Source organism: Orycteropus afer, unplaced genomic scaffold, assembly GCF_000298275.1.
Source record: "Orycteropus afer afer isolate SDZICR_OR568_19922 unplaced genomic scaffold, OryAfe1.0 scaffold00398, whole genome shotgun sequence".
NCBI classification, from domain to species: Eukaryota; Metazoa; Chordata; class Mammalia; order Tubulidentata; family Orycteropodidae; genus Orycteropus; species Orycteropus afer.
The window spans coordinates 1482420-1502036 of NW_006921985.1; the positions used below are offsets into that span (position 1 = coordinate 1482420).

At 49.6% G+C, this 19617-nt stretch overlaps 1 protein-coding gene across 1 annotated transcript; it reads left to right on the plus strand.

Annotated features, from left to right (window-relative positions):
• Positions 1-1033: 1033 nt before the first annotated feature.
• RNF4 (ring finger protein 4) lies at positions 1034-19250 on the plus strand. Its single transcript, XM_042782632.1, has 7 exons — positions 1034-1048; positions 1969-2083; positions 5622-5701; positions 17413-17422; positions 17862-18021; positions 18553-18601; positions 19101-19250. Exons 1-7 carry the CDS (start codon positions 1034-1036, stop codon positions 19248-19250), a joined length of 579 nt encoding a protein of 192 aa, XP_042638566.1.
• Positions 19251-19617: the final 367 nt, after the last annotated feature.

The window sequence follows — 19617 nt, forward strand, 5'->3', positions numbered from 1 at the left end:
GTCGTCACCCACCTCGCTGGCTCAGTCCCTTAATCCTGCTCCATGCCCGGGGTTGCCCCATTAGTAGCACAGATCTTGGCACCTTCGACGTGGTCACACCCTGGGTTCTGGACCAGAACTTAGCATGGTTGCAGCCCTCCAGCAGCCCTTGAATGGAGCAGCCTCAGACTCCCAGGGACGCTCTGACACTTTATCTACCCCTCTGGGAAGGTCCCCTTCTTATGCTCCTTCCCCCACCCACAGTCTCAACTGGGTGTACACAGTGAATTACAGTGAGTCACTGGGATCCCTTCAACTCAGTTGCCAGTCCCTCCAGATGAGTCAGGGGCCCTGGGTTCTGTGGCTTCTGTTTCTCCGTGTTGTGGTAAACTAGTCATCTCTGGTCCCTTGCAGCTGCTCTGAGGGGTACCTAAGGCCATGCATGAGAAGGAAGCTTCCCAGAACTCTGTGGCACGTGGTATGATGCCCTGTAGGTTTCCGCAGCTGGAAAAGAGGGTGGGAGATGGCAGGATGGTTATGGTTGCAAGCTTTAGGATCAAAGTGGTGGTTAACAAAAACGCACCTTACTTCATGAGATGAACGTGGGAATAAACAAGGTAGAGTACTGAAAGTGCCCACAGAAGGGGTTCGGTCAGTTACACCAGCTCCTTACTGGTTCACTGTCTTCTTATCCAGCGTTTCACGTTCACAGCAAAAGAAAAACCCCACCTGGCCCTCGCACAACAGCATCTGCCGGGCAGTAAGGAATGCTGAGGTGGGGGAACTCTGACTGTGATGGTCATGTTACGTGTCGGGCATGATGAAGTTCGGCAGTTACATAATGATGTGGTCATCCTCCATTTTCACACAACGCCGATTTCCCATAGCGACCTGGTCCGTGGAGGCTGCCTGCGGCACTAGATGAGGAGAGGGCCCAGTGATGGGAGCGTTGTCGTGATGTGAGTGGCAGCACTCAGCCGTCCATCTCTTTATTTTTCAGGATTGGAAGACACTGGAAATTGGTGTGGCCCCTAGTTCTTACACAAGCCGGAGAATGACTGAGCAGCAGGTGTGAGAGGTGGAGTGTTCCGCTGCCCCGCCCGTACTGCACCGAGCCGCCTCCTCTGTGGGTGGAGCCAGGAGCACAATGAGTACCGTGAGTTTTATTTTCAGGGCTGAGCAACTGCCTTATCGAGTGTGGTACTAACGAAAGTCCCATAAAGCTGCTTTTCAGTAACCTAATTCTTGAAAGACTGTGCCAGGGACACCAGCTTAACTGTCTCCGGCTGAATTCCAGAGTGTCTAGGATAGAGCTGTGGCTGCTGGCAGACGGAAGTCCCAGAATGCGACTGAGGTGGGGACGTGTCCTACCATCGGTGCAGCTCTGAACATCTTAGAAGTTGTAGGGTGTTTTGGTTCCTGGCAGAACCAGTGAGAGAGACTTCCACTGTGAGGTTGGGAGTCACACTTGATAGTCTTCTAAGAGGTTAGAAGCTACGTGTCCCAAAGACCACCAGCTTTCCACAGCTGATGTTATTAACACTGAAAGTGAAGTTAATTAGGCTAACAGACAAAAAAAGGCTTCGTCAAACAGAACACACATTCTAGGAAGAAAGACATTTGTAACATTTGCTTAAAACAAGGCCATCCACTGCCAAGGCCAAACCCTGACCTGGACAGAGAGGAGTCTGGAAGACAGCATGCCATGCTTCTGACATTCCGATGACGCGATACATGAGAGCTTTACTTTGTAGAATCTGTGGTCACTGTTAGGTTTGAGGGGCTTTCTTTTTCTGTACGCAGTGTCCTGGAATCTCAGGTTTTGAAAGGACCCCAACCTCAGGTCTAGTCCCTGGCCACCTGTTGTACTCAGGGGTCCAAAAAGTCCTCATTGTGGGGCTTCTCTTCTTATGCTTAGACTGCTTGCTGAAATCATAAACGTTCAGGCGTCTGTGTGAATGTTTTATTCTTTCCCCTCGATACCTTCAGAGAAAGCGGCGTGGCGGAACAATAAATTCTAGACAAGCCCAGAAGCGAACTCGGGAGGCGCCCTCCACACCCGAGATGGCCGTGGAAGCAGAGCCCATCGAACTCGTGGAAAGCGGTAAGCTTGCCAGCAACACTCATCATGGCATTACAAGAATGAAGAGGTGGTAGGTGGGTGCAGACCCTCCTGTGCCCCACACTGCCTGACCAACTGTGGAGCGTGGTGCTCAGAACCCGTCCTCATCTGAAATGGGCTGTTTGCAGCACCTGCTGATAGAGTTGTCAGGGCCACCATGAGTTAATCACACGGCACTCTTAAAGCAGTCTTGGCAGGTAGCACTTACTGGGCAGGGGTTGACTGTGGTGAGGTCTTGCTGGTTTCTTGAGATGAATCTCAGACTCACTTATGGGTAACCATCACCAACCACATTTTTCTACTCACAGCTTGAAGCTAACTTGCATAAGCTGTATGCTCCACTTACCTAAGACCCCCTTGAGAGAGCTTTGCTAGCATAGTGCCTAAGGCACTTGACTGCTAACCAGAAGGCTGGCAGTTCAAACCCACCAGCCACTCCTCGGAAGGAAAATGGGGCAATCTACTTCCATAGTGATACTGCCTCGGAAACCCAAGGAGGGGTAGCTATGAGCCGGGTCTGACTTGACGGCACATAAAAACAACAACACGACCCCCTTGGAGTTTTTTGTTTGTTTTTACCCCCTTGGGTTTGAGGTGCTCTCTTAGCTGGATCACCATTCAGCCCACTGGGGACCTGCTGCAGGGGAAGGGGGAGCCTGGGCCCACCTTTTCGACTTGAAGTTGCTTTATTTTGTGAAATACTCAGCTTTCCACTTAGGTTTTTCGTGGAAACAGATGGCCCCAAGACAGCCAGCTGGTCAGCATAGCTGCCTATGTTGGATTGTGGTCGAGGCCAGGTTTGCCTCTGCACAGGGGTGTTAACAGAGGCCTGCACCAGGTCCCCTTGCTCTGCCCATGTTGAGATTATGTTTATAATTGATGCCTGAAAACTGGCATTGACAGAAACTACCTGGTCTGGGGGTGCTTCTCATGCCCACCCCCAGTGGAATGAGTTCCCTGTATTGTCTATGGCTTCAAGTATCATTTCTACCAGGGAATTCCTAAAAAGCCTTGACTAGGTCTCTTCACTTCTTGGCCTAAAGGCTAGGATTCTAGCCTCCCTTCATCCCCAAAGATGATACCCTGGTGTCTGAATTCTGTCCTTAAGGTGAGTCTGGTGCAGGAGACCCCAAGCAACCATCAGAGAGAATGAGGTGGTTCTGTATTAATTTCGTTGGCTACCTGTGCTGTGAGCCTTGGTGGTGCTTTGGTTAAGTACTTGGCTGGTAACCGAAAGGTCAGCGGTTTGAACCCACCAGGTGGCTCCACTGGAGAAACGTGGCAGTCTGCTTCCCTAAAAATTACAGCCTGGGAAACCTTATGGGGCAGGACTGTGTCCTGTAGGATCACTGAGTAGGAGTTGACTTGTTGACAGTGGGTTTGGTGTTGGTGGGTTTCTTTTTGTTTGTTTGTTTGAGCTGTGCTATGTAATAGTTTTTATCCCTGTGAAAATTTTTAATACAAGAAAATAAAATAAGGTAGAATACATTAAATGCATTGCAGGTCACTTTCCTCAAATATCACCCACTACCATCAAGGCCAACTCTGTAGGGCAGAGTGGAACTGCCCCATAGGGTTTCCAAGGCTGTGTAAATCTTTACAGAAGCGGACTGTGTCATCTTTCTCTCATCAAGTGGCTAGTGGGTTCGAACCACTGACATTTTGAGTAGCAGCCCAATGTTTTAACCGTTGTGCCACCAGAGCGCCTTCAAACTAATATTAAACACATTTTCTCTTTAAAAAAAACTCTTACCTTTGTAGAAACAAAACTGGTTGTAGGTTCACACACACACACACCCTAGCTTCATGCAGAGGTGAAAGTTGTACCCTGCCGCTCGCTGTCACCTGCTATGTGGCCTGCTCTTAGCAGTTCCTGGCTTTCTCCTATGCTCAGATTTCCACAGTGCACAGTGTACTTAGTGCTCAAAGGGGCAGGCTGAGAACAAGCTCCGTCTCTTTGTGCCAGAGCACCCGTTCTCCATCCGCGCCGAGGAGCCCTTGAGGGAGACGGAGAGAAAATGCCCACTTGCAGAGTTGGTGAGCTGAGCATGATTAGGCCTGGGGACCAAGTGGCTGCCACACTCATTCACACAGGCAGTTTGAACAGCCTGCAATAGCAGCTGAGGGCTTCCCCTGCTGGGAGGGGCAGAGGTTACAGGCCAACTGCTCCCAAATAGGAAGCCAGGAGCTGAGGGTCCCTGATGCCTTCTCCCACCCGGCCTAGCCATGTGGGACTGCCCCACCAGGGAAGGAAGTATAAACACTCACACCCCTGGTATATTTGTAAACACCATACATCCACTCAGCAAAATCCTGCAAGGACATGGGTGGCTGTCACCCCTGAGGGTGAGGTCAGTCCTCATGCTCTTTCCACTTGACACTTCAGGTTTTTCATTTGTATAAACCTGTACTGTTTTTGTTTTCCTCTTTATATTGTAGGAACTTACACGCCAAAACAGCCCCCCAGCACGACAGCTTTCACAGTCGCAACTCAGTGACATTGGTTACATGTTTCATGCTGTGTCACTGGTGATTGCTATCCTCATCCAAAGCTGGTCCACCACCATGACCATGAATTCAGTGCCCCCCAAACACCTTTTCCACTCACAGTGACCCCCATTGGGTTTCCAAGGCTGTGAATCTTTACGGAGACAGACAGCTCCTTTCTCCTATGTAGTGGCTGGTGGGTTCACACCACCAGCCTTTTTGGTTAGTGGGCTCAGTGTCACCCCTAGTAACCACTCATCATCTTTGGATCCTGTGCGTTTGCTTATTTCATGTGAGTGAGATCATGCAGTGCTTGTCCTTTTGTGACTGACTTCTCAGCATGGTGTCCTCAAGGTCCATCCAGGTGAAAGCACCCACGCTGCTTTGGAAGTCACGCTGGGAGCCTCCACTTTCCTAATGCCTTTTTTTTTTTAATTCTTCAGATGTGTCATTTAATGATATTAATCATGTTGTGCAACTATTACCCATAATCAGTACCAGATTCCCCACCACCATAAACAGTGGCCAGCTCTGTCCCCATCTCTCCCAGCCCGGTAACCACTGATAAACCCTCGTCTCTGTCTGTGCCTGTGCCTGTGCCTGTGTAACAGACTGAATTGTGAGCAAGCCCGCCTCCGGTTACTGCACGACACTAATGGGCTGGAGAAAACCCTAGGAATCTGGCCTGCTCTCATTCCCCAGCTTACCAATCATCTGGGAGCTGATGCTTATTAAAGAAACAGATCATGGCCAGACAGCTCCAGTTTGTTACTAGAGTCGATGGCAGACTGCAAGTGAGAGAGGTCGGGAAGAGAAGGGGAGGGCTTGTGGATGTGTTTGTTTCCATCCCTGGCTTGTGTGGGAACACATGATCAGGGCAGAGCCAATCAAAGCGGTCCATATTCCTGGCTGCAGAGACTTCTCCAGATCCAGTCAGAGAGAATATTGGGACTCTTGGTGGAAGTGCTGGGACAAAGACGTTCTCTCCTTCAGGATGGTGCCTCCTGATGCCCTTTATTGCTTTCTCTCCAAGCTGGCGATGAAATAGTGGACCTCACCTGTGAGTCCTTGGAACCAGTGGTCGTCGACCTGACTCACAACGACTCCGTGGTGGTAAGTGTGTGCTGGTGAGAACGGGCCACTCCTTGGCTTGGGGCTGCTGCCATTGCCCGTGGCCTTGGTTACAGCTTGTGCCAGAGGACCACTGAGGTGTTGAGGGACTGGGGCACAAACTGGGAGATGCTGCAGGAAGGTGGGGCGTTATAGCCGGGTCGCTTCTGCACAGTAGGTCCTTGTGGGGAGGATCCAGGTACACACACACACAGGTGCCTGGGGCTGCCGGGCACACCTTGGACAACAGGAAGACAGCTATCTGTGTCGGTGGGTGATTGCGAGGATTGAAAGTAGATCATGTATTTCAGTGCCTGGCTAGGTGGTGCCTCCCAGCTGGAGGGGCAGGACATGGCTCAGCCCTGCTCCTGGGAAGTGCCTTGAGTTTGAGGACACCTGCCAGTCAGTGTGGCCCTGGGGAATGCAGGTTGCCTGCATTGCCACCTGATTCCCTGGTTGAGTGTAACTTTCAGGAGCCCAGGGTCTGGTCTGGCTTCTTTTGCCCCTTCCCCTGACACCAGTTCTAGACTCTGACAGACGGCACGGGCCCCATCTTTAACCTGTGGGGAGCAAGACCTAGCGCAATCTGAAGCCATGCGAAGGAACGAATGGCTCAGACCTGCACTGTGGCCCAGGAGCTGACGCCTGAGTATGGACTTAGGAGGCAGGATGGCCTCTCTAGAGGATGCCACGTTAGCTGTTAGTGACCTGGGATGCAGAGTGGAGGGCAGACAGTGCATTTCAGGGTGTTGAAGCGTGAATGGGCCCTGCTGTGAGGGGAAGGGTACCATGGGGTGGGAGGATTGCTCATCACAGTCTTCCCTGGACCCGAGCCTCACTAGTCCCAGGGCTTAGGGGCGACCTGTAGGCAGTTGCTCCCTGATTGCATTTGGAACTTCCGCACAGGGCTTCTCTGAGGAGTCTGCAGATGCATCAGCAAGGAGGAGGGTGGACGGTTGGGGTAGGGTTAGCGGCTGTCCTGCCAGATTCCGGGGGCAGGTAGCTGACCTTGCTCAGCTGTCAGACACCCCCAGCATCTGATGAGATCACGGCTGAAGGCTGAAGAGAGGCCAGTAACGCCTTTACAGTTTCCAGCAGTTTCCCTGGAAGTTAGTTAGAACTTTCTAGATAAACAGATGACCTTGAGTTTAGCTGCCGATGGCCTCAGCTTTGGCTTGTTAAGTGTGTTCTCTGAGGTTCGTCTATGCGTCCAGCTTTGCTGTAGAGTTCCGTTGGGCTCCTTAGTTGTCTTGGATTTCTAGTGCTGCCCTAACAGAAATAGCACGAGTGCATGGCTTTAACAAACAGGGGTTTATTCTCTTAACAGTTTAAGAGGCCAGAAGTCCAAATTCAGAGTGCCAGCTCTAGAGGCTGGGTGCAGGCACCTGCACCTTGGGCTTCAGCTCTGCTTCCTTTTCCAGTCCCACTAGAGTTAGAGGCTTTTTGACTCAGCAGCTGCTGAGGCTGACTAACCCAAGATTAATGGGTAAAATGGCACAGTTCCAAGATTAGCAGATAAAATGGCAGGCCATCAGTTCAAGTTCAGGAACAATCTCAAGATTGGCGGGCAACACGACAAACCACTGAGGTGAAGACTTGGCCAAATACAGGATCCAGTCTTGCCAATAGACCTTACTCAAAGCTTTCCAGTACATACTGGAAGCAGACCACTCAGCTGCTCACAGCAGATTCTATAATGGAGGTGACCGCTAATCTGATCATGAGGAATACAACATCCAGCCGCCCAGCAACCACGGCCCAGCCAGGTTGACATACAACTTCACCACACTGGTGTTCTGGAAGGATGACTTAATTTGCTGTCTTGGCTGGAGCCTGCAGCCCAATTGCTGATTCACTCTTGAAAATAGTGACAGGACTTTATTTTTTAAAATACTCAGTGAGCATCTGCAGTGGGCCTGGCCTCTGCAGGGCCCTGGGGAGAAAGTCAGGATTGTGCGCCACTGCTGAGAACAGTGATTGGGTGACAGACTGACATAGTGTTCCTTCTGGGCCACCCAGCCTGCTGTCACTGCAAGGGCTGCTTCCACATGCTTTCCTGCCTCCTCTCCTGTGGGCAGGGGCTCCTTGCTCTAGCACCACCCCCACCGCCACTTGGACTGCCTGGTTAACCCTCGTGCTGTCTGCAGGCTTTGGAGCCCTGGGAGACGGGAGAGGAGTGTTGGGGCTGAGGGTGGATAGACGGCCAGAGGCAGGCTGCTCGGTGTAGGAGGAGGAAGGGTCCTGGGCTCTGGTGCCGGCCCTGCTGGGCCACGTGGACACGTGACTTACTGTATGCCGGCCTGTTGTTCCCAGCCATAAAAGGGCTGTTTTGGAATTGATAGGTCTTTCTGTTTCAGTCATTCTCTGCTTAACTTTTTCAAAATCTTATTTGCTGTTTCATTAAATCCAAATGCTAGTTGGGTAACTTCAGTGAGAAGTGCACTTGAGGCTGGAATCCTAACTTTCTGAGCAAATCTGCTCAGGAAGGTGGATAATATTAACTAAGGATGAGCACTTTAACCACTGCTTCACCACTGCACTTAACTCAGGATAAGGGTGTTTGTTCGATGAGCTCCATGTTCACTGTGGCCTCAGATTCCACCTGGATGCGGGCGGGAGGTGGTTATGAAAGACTTCAGTTCTTAATAGTAAGTAAATCATTAAGTCGAATTTGTAGGTAAGTCAGAACAGGTGCGTACAGTTCTTACTTTGTGTTACTTTAGTGCATGGAAGGAACTCTGGTGATGGAGTGGTTAAAATATTCTGTCACTAACCAGAAGGTCAGCAGTTCTAACCCACCAGCTGCTCCAGAGAAGGCCTGCTTCCAGAGAGACTGGCAGCCTTGGAGACCCTGTGGTACAATTAGACTCTGTCCTCTGGGGCACTGAGTCTGAATCAACTCCATGGCAGTGGAGTTTTTGTTACTGTTTTTTCCTTTCCTTTCGAACAAAAGCTTCCCCTTTCCCCTTTCTTTCTACCCCTGGTAACCACTAATAATCTTAGGTTTCTTTCTTTTTTTTTTTTTTTTTTTCCCCAACCTGTCTAGGAATTTCTCCTCCCTTCCTTCCTATCCCTGGTAACCAACAAAGAAAGTTTCCTTCTGTGTATAAACTTTTCCGTGGCTTTTTGCAGTAGTGGACTAATCCGATATTTGTCCTTCTGTGATTGACTGACTTCACTCACTCCAGGTTAATCCTCGTTATGCAGTGTTTGCAGATTCTGCATTCTTCTTTCAGGTTGCGTAGTGTTCCTTTGTGTGTGTGTATGTACCACAATTTGTTTATCTGTTCCTTGGTTGATGGGCACTTAGGCTATTTCCATCTCTGCTGTTGTGAATAGTGCTGCGATGAATATGCATATGCGTGTGTGTGCTCTTCTCCCAGCTCTTACTTTAGGATATATACTTAGTGTTTTGGTTCCCTAGTGCGGCTTTGACAGGAATATACCACAAATGGGATGGCTTTAACAAAGGGCAGTTTATTCTCTTACAGTTTTGGAAATAAGTCCGAGTTCCATGTGCCAGGCTTCGGCTCTGCCTGGCTCCCGGCCCACTGAAGCTCGAGGCATCTCTTCACTCAGGCAGCTGCTGGTTCCTGAGGCTGACAAGCCCAAGGTCAACAAATAGAATGGCACAGTCCTAGTATTACCAAATCACACATGGCAGGCCATGAATTCAAGTCCTTTGAAAGTCCCAAGCTTGGCAGAGCATGGCAGGCTGCTGAATGACTTGGCTACACGCAGGGTTCCAGCTGGGGACCTTCTTGAAAGTTGCTTCTTACATACTGGAAGCAGAACACATCCCTAAAGCAGCTATTCAGCTGCTCCGATAGATTCCACCATGAAGTTAAATTACCAGTTTCATCATGGGGAATAACTATATCCAGCTGCCCAGCCACTCAACCAAGCCCAGTAAAGTTGACAACCTTAACTACCATACCTATGGTAATGGGATTGTTGGATCAAATGGCTATTTCTGATTCCAACTTTTTAAGGAATTGCCCTACCGATTTCCAGGTGGTTGTGTTATTTTACAGTCCCATCAACAGTGTGTGAGAGTCCCAGTCTTTCCACATCTTCACCAGCATTTATTTTCTGTCTTGAACTTTGCTATTAGTGGTGGAGTGAGATGGTATCTCTTTGTTGGTTTGATTTACATTTCTTTAATGGCCAATGATAGTAAACATTTCTTCATGTATTTGTTGGCTCTTTAGTGAAGTATCTGTTAATATGTTTTGCTCATTTTTTAATTGGATTGTATCTTTTTGATGTTGAGGTGTTGGAGTTTTCTATAAATTTTAGAGATAAGACCTTTGTCCGGTATGTCATTGCCGAATAATTTTTTCCATTCTGTAGGGTTTTTTTTTTTTTTTTTTTAAACTCTTAGAGAAGTCTTTTGAAGCACATAAGAATTTAATTTTCAGAAGGTCCCATTTGTCTAGTTCATCTTAGCTGTTTGTGCATCTTGGGTTATGCTTGGTAGTCTATTTATGTCATAAATTATGACCTGTAAGATTGTCCCTATTTTTTCTTTGATGAACTTTATACTTTTAGGTTTCACACTTAAGTATTTGATCCATCTGGAGTTAGTTTTTGTGTGTGGTGTGAGGTATGGATCTTGTTTCATTTTTCTGCAAATGGATATCCAGTTTTCCCAGCATCATTTGTGAAGGAGGCTATCTTTTCCCCATTTAATGGATTTCAGCCCCTTGTGAAAGGTCAGCTTTCCATAAGTGGATGGATCTATTTCTACGTTCTCGATTCTGTTCCACTGGTCTATATGTCTTTTGTTGTAACAGTACCAGGCTATTTTGACAGCTGTGGCTGTGTAGTAGGTTTTGAGATCTGGGAGTATGAGGCCTCCTACTTTGTTCTTTTTCAGTAGTGCTTTGCTTATCAGAGATCTTTTTGCTTTCCATATAAAATTAGTGATTGTTTTTTCTATGTCTTTAAAGAAGGTTGATGAAATCTGGCTAGGGATTGCGTTGAATATATAGATTGCTTTGGATTGTACTGACATTATCACAATGTTTAATCTTCCTGTCCATGAGCATGGTATGTTCTTCCATTTTTGTAGATCTCTCATAGTTTCTTAAAAGTAGTTATTTTGTCTTTTTCTTTGTTTAGATGCTTTGTGTTCCTGGTAAGATCTATTCCCAAGTGTATTATTATCTTTTGGGTAGCTACTGTATATGGTACTGATTTTCTTATTTCCTTTTCAGAGACTTCTTTGCTGGTGTAGAGGAATCCGACTGATTTTTGGAAGTTGATCTTGTATCTTGCCACAATGCTAAGTCTCTCCATGAGTTCCAGTAGATTTTTGACTTGAGTCTCCTGGGTTTTCTAGGTATAAGATCATATCATCAGCAAGTAGGGATAGTTTGACTACTTCCTTACCAATTTGAGTGCCTTTAGTTTCCCTTTCTTGACTTAGTGCCCTGGCTAGGACTTCCAGTACAATGTTGAATAGACATGGTGGTAGAGGGCATCCTTGTCTGGTTCCTCGCAAGGAGAATAGTTTCAGTCTCTCTCCATTGAGAATAATGTTGATTGTTGGTTTGCATATATGCCCTTTAATATGTTGAGGAATTTCCCTTCTGTTCCTATTTTTCTAAGCATTTGTATCAGAAATGCCTTTTTTTGCATCAGTTGATTTTTTTCCTTTATTTTACTTATGTGATGGAGTGCGTTGATTGTTTTTCTAATGTTGAATCATCCATCCCCCTTGGTCTGGGGTTTTAGTTTTTGTCTTTTGTACATCCTTATCATTAGTAATATATACTCTGTATAGTGTTACGTCGTGTCATTTACTGATGTTCTCATTCTCAGCTGTGTACTCACAGGTGTTCAAAGATAGAACTTATAAAGATACTGGTAATGAAAGGCAGTAATAATAAACTGTAAAAAAAAAAAAAAAACCAGAAAAAAGGTATTTGACCTAATTCAGAGCCAACTTACAACAGAATCGTTGGGACGTAGCCCTCTCATAAATTGGTACATGGTATTTTAGAATGCTCTGGTGGCGTAGTGCCTAAGACACTTGACTGCTAACCAGAAGGCTGGCGGTTCAAACCCACCAGCCACTCCTCGGAAGGAAGGTTGGGCAATCTACTTCTGTAGTGATACTGCCTCGGAAACCCAAGGAGGGGTCGCTATGAGTTGGATCCAACTCCATGGCAGTGGTTGTGTTTGCGTTTTATTGAAATTTTTAACATTAAAATTTTTTAATTTCATCTTTTCCCCCCATATTATTTGCTGATACAAAGGAATAGAATTTATCTTTTTTCCTAACCTAGCAATTCTTAATCTGCACATCTTTGAGTTTTCTGTGTACACGTTCGTTGTCGGCAAATGATGACAGGTTTGTTTTTTGTTACAGAAATAAATATAACCCTTTGCCAGTTCCAACATTTTTCACACATACAATTTGGTGACACCAGTTGCACTGGTCATGTTGTGCAGCCATCACCGATATCCATTAGCTAAATTTTCTGTCACCATAGATGGAAACTCAATGAAACCGTGACTCCCTTTTTCACCCCTCGTAGCACTAGTAATCTTTGGTCTCTGTATGTTTGCCTAATGTAGGTGTTTCATTAGAGGTGAGATCATACAGCATTTGTCCTTTTGTTACTGACTTAAGTATGCTTTCCAAGTCCGTGTTGTAGCTGTATCAGGACCATTTCTCTTTATGGCTGAGTGACGCTCCAGTGTATGTACGCACCACGTTGCATTTGTCCGTCGATCCAATGAACACTTAAGTTGCTTCCAACTTAAGGCTATTGTGGATAGTGCTGTAGGGACCTGGTGTCCATGAAAGCAGCCTTATTATAGTTGATGATGCAAGCGTGTTGAAACAAGTATGGACATTGACGGTTACGGTTTTTAATCTTGCTTGTAGTTCTGTGGAGTCTGTTGGGTGTCTCCTTTTTCATTTCTGATATTGGCTGTTTGTGTTTTCTATCTTTTCAGATTTGTCAGCCCTGTTAGCTTTTTCAGTGAACCAGCTGTTAGCTTTGTGGATCCTTGTAAGTTTGTTTTCTAGCTCGGTGATTATTTTCTTCCTTCTTTATTTTGCTATTCTCTTTCTAATGTTAATTTTCATCATTTTGTTCCTAATAAATTCATTTAAGATTATACTTCCTTCAGCTCCAGCCTATGAGTTTTGGTGTGTTGCTATGTTGTATTTGATTCAGGGGTCATTTACAAGTCCCTTTCTCAGCTACCACACATGCAGGCATTTTATCTTTCTCATAGCTCATTTTTGCATTGCACCGTGGTCACAAAACACATTCTGTTTGAGGTTATATCTTTGAAATGTGTTGACCTGCCACGTGCCTCTACTCCTACCCACCACCCCAGTCTCCTGCCCTAAGCCAGGGCTTTGGTTTCTGTCCTCTCTGGAGCTGTCATATTTCCCTAGATTATTGTTTTCCCTTCATTTTTGGCCTGTTTATTCCTTATTTCTTTTGAAAACAAAAAGGCTTTATCCTGGATTTTGTTATTCTCATTGGGAAAATTGGTCTGGATAACTTTCTCCCTTTTCTCAGCCACTTCTGCTCCTTGTGCCAGGGTTTGCTCTGCTGGAGGCAGGGCACGTAGTTGGGGGAGGCCTCTCCAAGAAACCCAGCCTGGGAGGGGGAGGCTCTTAACAATGTTACTTGCCTGGGCTTTTTCCTTCATTGAGTTTCAAGAGCTTGTGTCTTTTAACATCCGGCTGGTCTTCCTGCAGCCCCTGGTCTGTTTCCATAGAGTGCTCATGACTCATGCTTTGTGTTTATCATCTGTCCCCTGCCTGGGGGGGCCATTCTGAGGCAGCATTAAACAGATCTTGTCAGAGCGCTCTCTGCAGGCCAGCAGAAGCTGGGCCCAGTCAGTGTGGCACCAGGGCACGGTGAAGGGACCAGTGCTGTTGGAGGAGCTCTGCCTTCCTGGTATTCGCAGCAGGGCCCCAAGGAACAGTCATCTGTCATTGTGTATGATGGACACATTCTAGATAGAAAGAGTGACCTTTCACGTGCACAGTGGTTGAAGGATGGCCGTTTTCCAGTCACACAGTGTGCAGTACCATGAGGAGTGGTCATCTAAAGTTCTCAGTACACGTGCTTTCTCAGAAATGCCAGGCATCAACTTGAGTGCACAGTGACCCTAAGCATCCTGCTGCTTGATTCTGAAAAATTCTTTTGCCCCATTGTACTACTCCAGCCACTGCAGGACACCCCTGGAGTGGAGAGTGCTGAGTATTTGGCCATGTCATCAGTGGAGGGAAGGACCTGTCCTGCCTACTCACCAGGAGCCTGGTTAACCCTGGTGGGGGAGGCTTTTTGTTTTGGGCTTTCACTTCTCGGCCAGATTCGAGTAGCCCACCTTGCTCTGGCCTCCCTCTCCTGTGCAGGACCACAGCCTGGAGGGCACTCCATGGCAGAGCATTCAGACGCCTCAGGATCCTGGGTCTGGTGGGGTGTGGATGGTGTGGCTCCGGGTGGAGGGGGCAGTGATGAAGATACCGTCTTGGTCCGTCACTGGAAGCCTGCACCGGGGTGCAGAATGGCCCAGGGCATGGAGGGTGTGGGGCCAGTCAGGTTCATCACCAGCCCACGGGCTCTGGCCACCTGGGCATTCATCCTCCCGGTAGTGATGTAAGCGCACCTGCCGTGTGCCAGCAGGGCCCTGGGCACTGCCTGGAGGCACACTGCTCCTGACTCCCAGAGACCTGGACCCTGCACCCTGCTTGCCGGGGGACAGGCTCATCCCGTCAGCTGTCTTCCCACTCTCTTCAGGCGCACAAGCCTAGTCCGTGGCCCGTCTTGGCAAAAGCCAGTGGGGGCAGTGTTGGGGTGCGTCCATGCCTGTGGCAATTCACTTCTGCTCCCAGCCAAATTGAGGGGTGTCTCCTGGGCCAGCACTGTAGCCATGGCCGCCTTTCAGCTCCCCTTTCTAGTCTACATGTGGACAGCTTCCTTCTGCCAGCCTAGGCTTTTCTTCAAGTAAATGAGAGCCACTCTCCACAGTCATCCTCTTCAGTTACTGTGGAGGAGGGGGCACCTTCAGTATCTCCAGGTGACTGGGTTGTGTTCTCTTCTGTGCAGTGAAGAGCTTCCTGCCCATGCCTTCCTGGGTGGCCGTTGGAGCTGTCCGGGTCCAGTTTGGGGAACAGATTGTTGTTGTTGTTAAGTGCCGTCGAGTCGTTTCCGACTCGCAGCGACCCCATGCACAGCAGAACGAAACACTGCCCGATCCTGCGCCAGCCCCACAATCCCTGCTATACTTGAGCCCATCATTGCAGCCACCGTATCAATCCATCTCCTTGAAGGCCTCCCCCCTTTCGTCGACCCTCCACCCTACCAAGCATGACATCCTTCTCCAAGGAATGGTCCCTTCTGACAGCATGACCAAAATAGGTGAGACGAAGTCTGGCCATTCTTGCTTCCAAGGAGCATTCTGGCTGCACTTCCTCCAGGACAGATCTGTTAGTTCTTTTAGCAGTCCATGGTACTTTCAGCATTCTTCACCAGCACCACAACTCAAAAGCATCAACTCTTCTTCGGTCTTCCTTATTCATTGTCCAGCTCTCACATGCATACGAGGCGATTGAAAATATCATGGCTTGAGTCAGGCGCACCTTACTCCTCAAGGAGATATTCTTGCTCCTCAGCACTTGAAACAGTTCCTTCGCAGTTGACTTTCCCAATGCTACACGTCGTCTAATGTCCTGACAGCTGCTCCCGTTGGCATCGATTGTAGAACCAAGCAACGTGAATTCTTTGACAACCTCAATCTTCTCTCCATTAATTGTGATGCTGCTCATTGGTCCAGTTGTGAGGAGTTTTGTTTTCTTTCTATTGAGACGTAATCCATACTGCAGACTGTATTCTTCAACCTTCATCAGTAGGTGCCTTAAGTCATCCTCACTTTCAGCAAGCAAAGTTGTATCATCTGCATATCTCAGGTTGTTAATGATTCTTCCTCCAATCCTGATACCATGTTTTTCTTCATATAGTCCAGCTTCTCGGATTATTTGCTCAGCATATAGATTGAATAAGTGTGGAGAAAGATACAACCCTGACGCACTCCCTTCTTGATTTTAAACCATGTAGTGTCCCCTTGTTCTGTTCGAATGACAGTCTCCTGGTCAAGGTACAGATTCCTCATGAGTACAATCAAGTGCTCGGGAATTCCCATTCTTCTCAATGTTATCCATAATTTGTCATGATCCACACAATCAAATGCCTTTGCATAGTCAATAAAACGCAAGTAAACATCTTTCTGGTATTCTTTGCCTTGAGCCAAGATCCATCTGACAACAGCTATGATATCCCTTGTTCCACGTCCTCTTCTGAATCCGGCTTGAACCTCTGGAAGTTCTCTGTCAATATACTGCTGCAAACGTTTCTGAATTATCTTCAGTAAGATCTTACTTGTGTGCGATATTAATGATATTGTTCTATAATTTCTACATTCTGTGGGATCACCTTTCTTTGAGGTCTCTCTCAGGGAACAGAAGCCACTCTAATTACTCTTCAGCAGAAGTGAGTTTTAATATATGGATGGAAGTGATTACCAAGTGTTGAGCCGTTTGGGGGTCCTAGTCTCTAAGCTAAGGCACAGTGGCTTCCACGCCTCAGCATTTACCCAGTCAGGAAGCTGTCACCTCTGCCCTCAGCGGGAGGTGGAGGGGGAGAATCTTGGAATTCCGAGTGATAGCACCACCACAGCTCACCCCACGGCATGGTGTTAGGTGAGGAACCTGGGTCCAGTGTTGCTGCCTCCACTAACCCTGCCTCTCGGTACCCTTGGCCAAACCTGCCAACATCAACCAAGCCGCTGGCTGCTGCAGGGGAATCAGAACAGGGCTAGACCTTCCCATGTGGGATGTGTGCCAAAGGGCATGGTCCCCACACCTGCCCCATGTGACCTGGAGAATGCCTCCCAAAGTAGTGCATCCACGTGACGCACAGGAGGGAGCAGGTGTGCTTCTGGGGAGGCTGTAGGTGGGCAGGGAGGGCAGTGAAGGGGTCTGTTTGAAACTTGGGGGGGCAGTTGGGACAGGAGTTAGTCAAGTTCTCATGAGCTTTTTGGTTAGGCCTCACATACACAGAACTGAATTAATCCTAATACTGGTTCATGCCACTCTCACAATGGGACCACACATGTCCTACTTCTTTTTACCTCTTTAGTTATTTTTAATAGCGTAGCAGGCATTGCACCCCCTCCTCCAAGTGAAGGCTCAGACATCGGGCATAGCCACATCACATATGATCCTTCACATGGCAGCGGCGGCCATGGAGAGGGTGTGGCATCTCATGGGCATCGCTGACTGAGCACAGGGCCTGGTCCTGCGCCAGATACTCAGGGTCTCCTTTAGTCCTCACCGCAGTGCACTGTTTGACAGAAGGGCCGCTGCCACCGAGTGGGTCAGTCCCCCGGGTCAGGCAGCTGCCTAGGTGTGCTGAGGTCTGCGCATGAACCTGCACAGACTTGCCTCGCACGTCAGGGCAGCACAGCTGTGGCCACGGTGACTGGCTGACCAGAAGATGGGCAGGCCTGCCATGGCTGGGTGCTGGGCAGAAGCAGGCCTAGGGGCCTTCCTCCAGAGGGTTCCACAATGCCTTGCACACTTGACCTGAGAACTATCTACTTTTGTCATTTAAGAATATTTTTCATTGAGTATTTTATGTCACACTGATTGCTTTTTCTGTTTCTCTCCTTCCTTGAAGATTGTTGATGGTGAGTGTCTTGTCTCATTTTTGGGGGTTCTGGCAGCCCTTGTCACAGTCCTGGGCTTCCTGAAGGGGTTCAGAAGCAAGGAGACGTGTGAGGATGTTGTGGTCAGACCTGCACCTCCAGGCCTCTCTCAGTTGCTGAGGGAATTCCCCTCCCTGCACTGGCACCAACTGGGTTTTGGGGGAAGCTGGCTGCCTTAGAATGGTGCACAGCTCAGGTGCCTCTGGGGGGGGCGGGATTTCCTGGGAAGATGGGATGTGGCCTTGTGGAGCCTGGGTGGGACCTTTAGGGTGTTGTGGGCCATGGTGGCAGTTTCTCTCTAGGGATCTGGGTGGCCTTTCCCAGGCAGGGGCGAGGGTTGCTGAGGCGCCACAGTAGGTGGTGAGGGTGTGAGCAGCCCAGAAGGCCCGGCCCAGCCTTGACGGTGCACCTGAAACTGCAGAAAGGAGGCGGCCCAGGAGGACCGCAAGGAGGCTCCGCCAGGAACACGGCTACAGCTGTGTGGTGAGCAGTGACGACGAGGAGCCGCCCAGGGACAGGGATGTGTACGTGACCCCACACACACCCAGAAACGCCAGGGAGGAGGGCGCCGCAGGACTCAGGTACAGGGGCCCACTCGTCCGGCCGGGGGGTGGGGGTGGGGGCGGGGGCGTTAGTGACACTGTGACTCAGCAGATGCCATGAGCCCCTCAGTCTGGAGGGCTTGACTGAGCATTGCTGCCCCTGCCTCCGAGGTGACCAGGGTCGGTCCGCAGTGACTGGGCAGACGGAGCAGCCTGGGTGTGGGTGCTGAGCAGGCAGGGGCCCTGGCTTCACCCTGCTGAGCTCAGAGCTGGCAGCCTGGGGCTGGCCTCCATTTCTGGAAGCTGGGGCCTGGCAGTGAGCGTAGGGAGCTGGAGGGCAGGGGGCCTAAGGCTGTAGCCACTTCTGGTGCCATCTTCTCCCTCTGCTCCTTTCTCTGGCCGCCTCCCCCGCATCCCCGGGGCAGTCAGCTAGGGCTCAGGCAGGACGGGAGGCCGGGGGGGCCTGGTGGAGGGTCTCAGAGGGGCTGGGGCTGCGCCCACACGGCAGCCACACCACACAGTGAATGTGGGCATCTGCCGAGCCACTGACTCGACGCCCTGTGGTTTCAGGCCTTCCGGCACCGTCAGCTGTCCAATCTGCATGGACGGGTACTCGGAGGTAAGCCTGCCGCAGGGAAGAAAGTAGCCCGGATAGAATGCTCGGCGGTGAGTGGGACTGGACACGACGCCTGCAGCCCCTCCGGGCTCAGCATGGGGCTTGTCCTGTGTCTCTGTCGAGAGACCGTGCTGGCTCCTCCCACCCTGGGCGGGCGGGCGGGCGGGCGGCTCTCTCTCTCTCTTTCTCTCTCTGTCTCTGTCTCTGTGTGTGTATGTGTCAGGCCCATCCTCTACCTGGTACAGCAGCCCTAACCCTCACTGAGCCCTGAGGGTGCTGGTAGCCGTGGCCTCTCGTGACCCCCCGAGCTGCTGCTGCTGTAGGACCCCAGGTCACACCAAGGAGAGAGCCCCACACACCACACCCCACCCTTCCCCACGTGAGCTCCCAGGCTGGCTGTTCCTGCAGCAACACCGACCCTTCCTTCCTTCTCACTTCCCAGTCTCGAGAGTGGGCAAGGGTCACCAGGGCCAGCTGAGCATGTCTTTCTGTATTTTTCTAGATTGTGCAGAACGGACGTCTCATCGTTTCTACCGAATGTGGCCACGTCTTCTGCAGCCAGTGCCTCCGGGATTCCCTTAAAAATGCTAATACTTGCCCAACTTGTAGGAAAAAGATCAACCACAAACGGTACCACCCCATTTATATATGAAGGGCACAGTGCTACTCAAGAAGACAGAGGGACAGACAGACCGAGCCTGGATTCTCCCCACAGCCTTCTGCAGGATCTTGAGTTACCTGCCTCCGATTTCCTGAGCTCAAAAAGACTTCCAGGACGCCTGACACGTCACCCACTCTTTGTTCACAGCCCCCTAAGAGCTTGTTCTTATCTCCAGTCTGATGCCGTGGGGGTGGACCAAGGGCCTTCCCAGCCCATGCTCTCCATCCCGGCTGCTCCGGGGTGCTCTCATTCTGAGCTGGGGGGTCGGCCCTCACACCACCCTTCCAGCCACTGGGGCCGTGCTCCCTGCTTTGGGCCCTCACATGGCTTATGGGCTGGCCCAGACAATGATACTGAG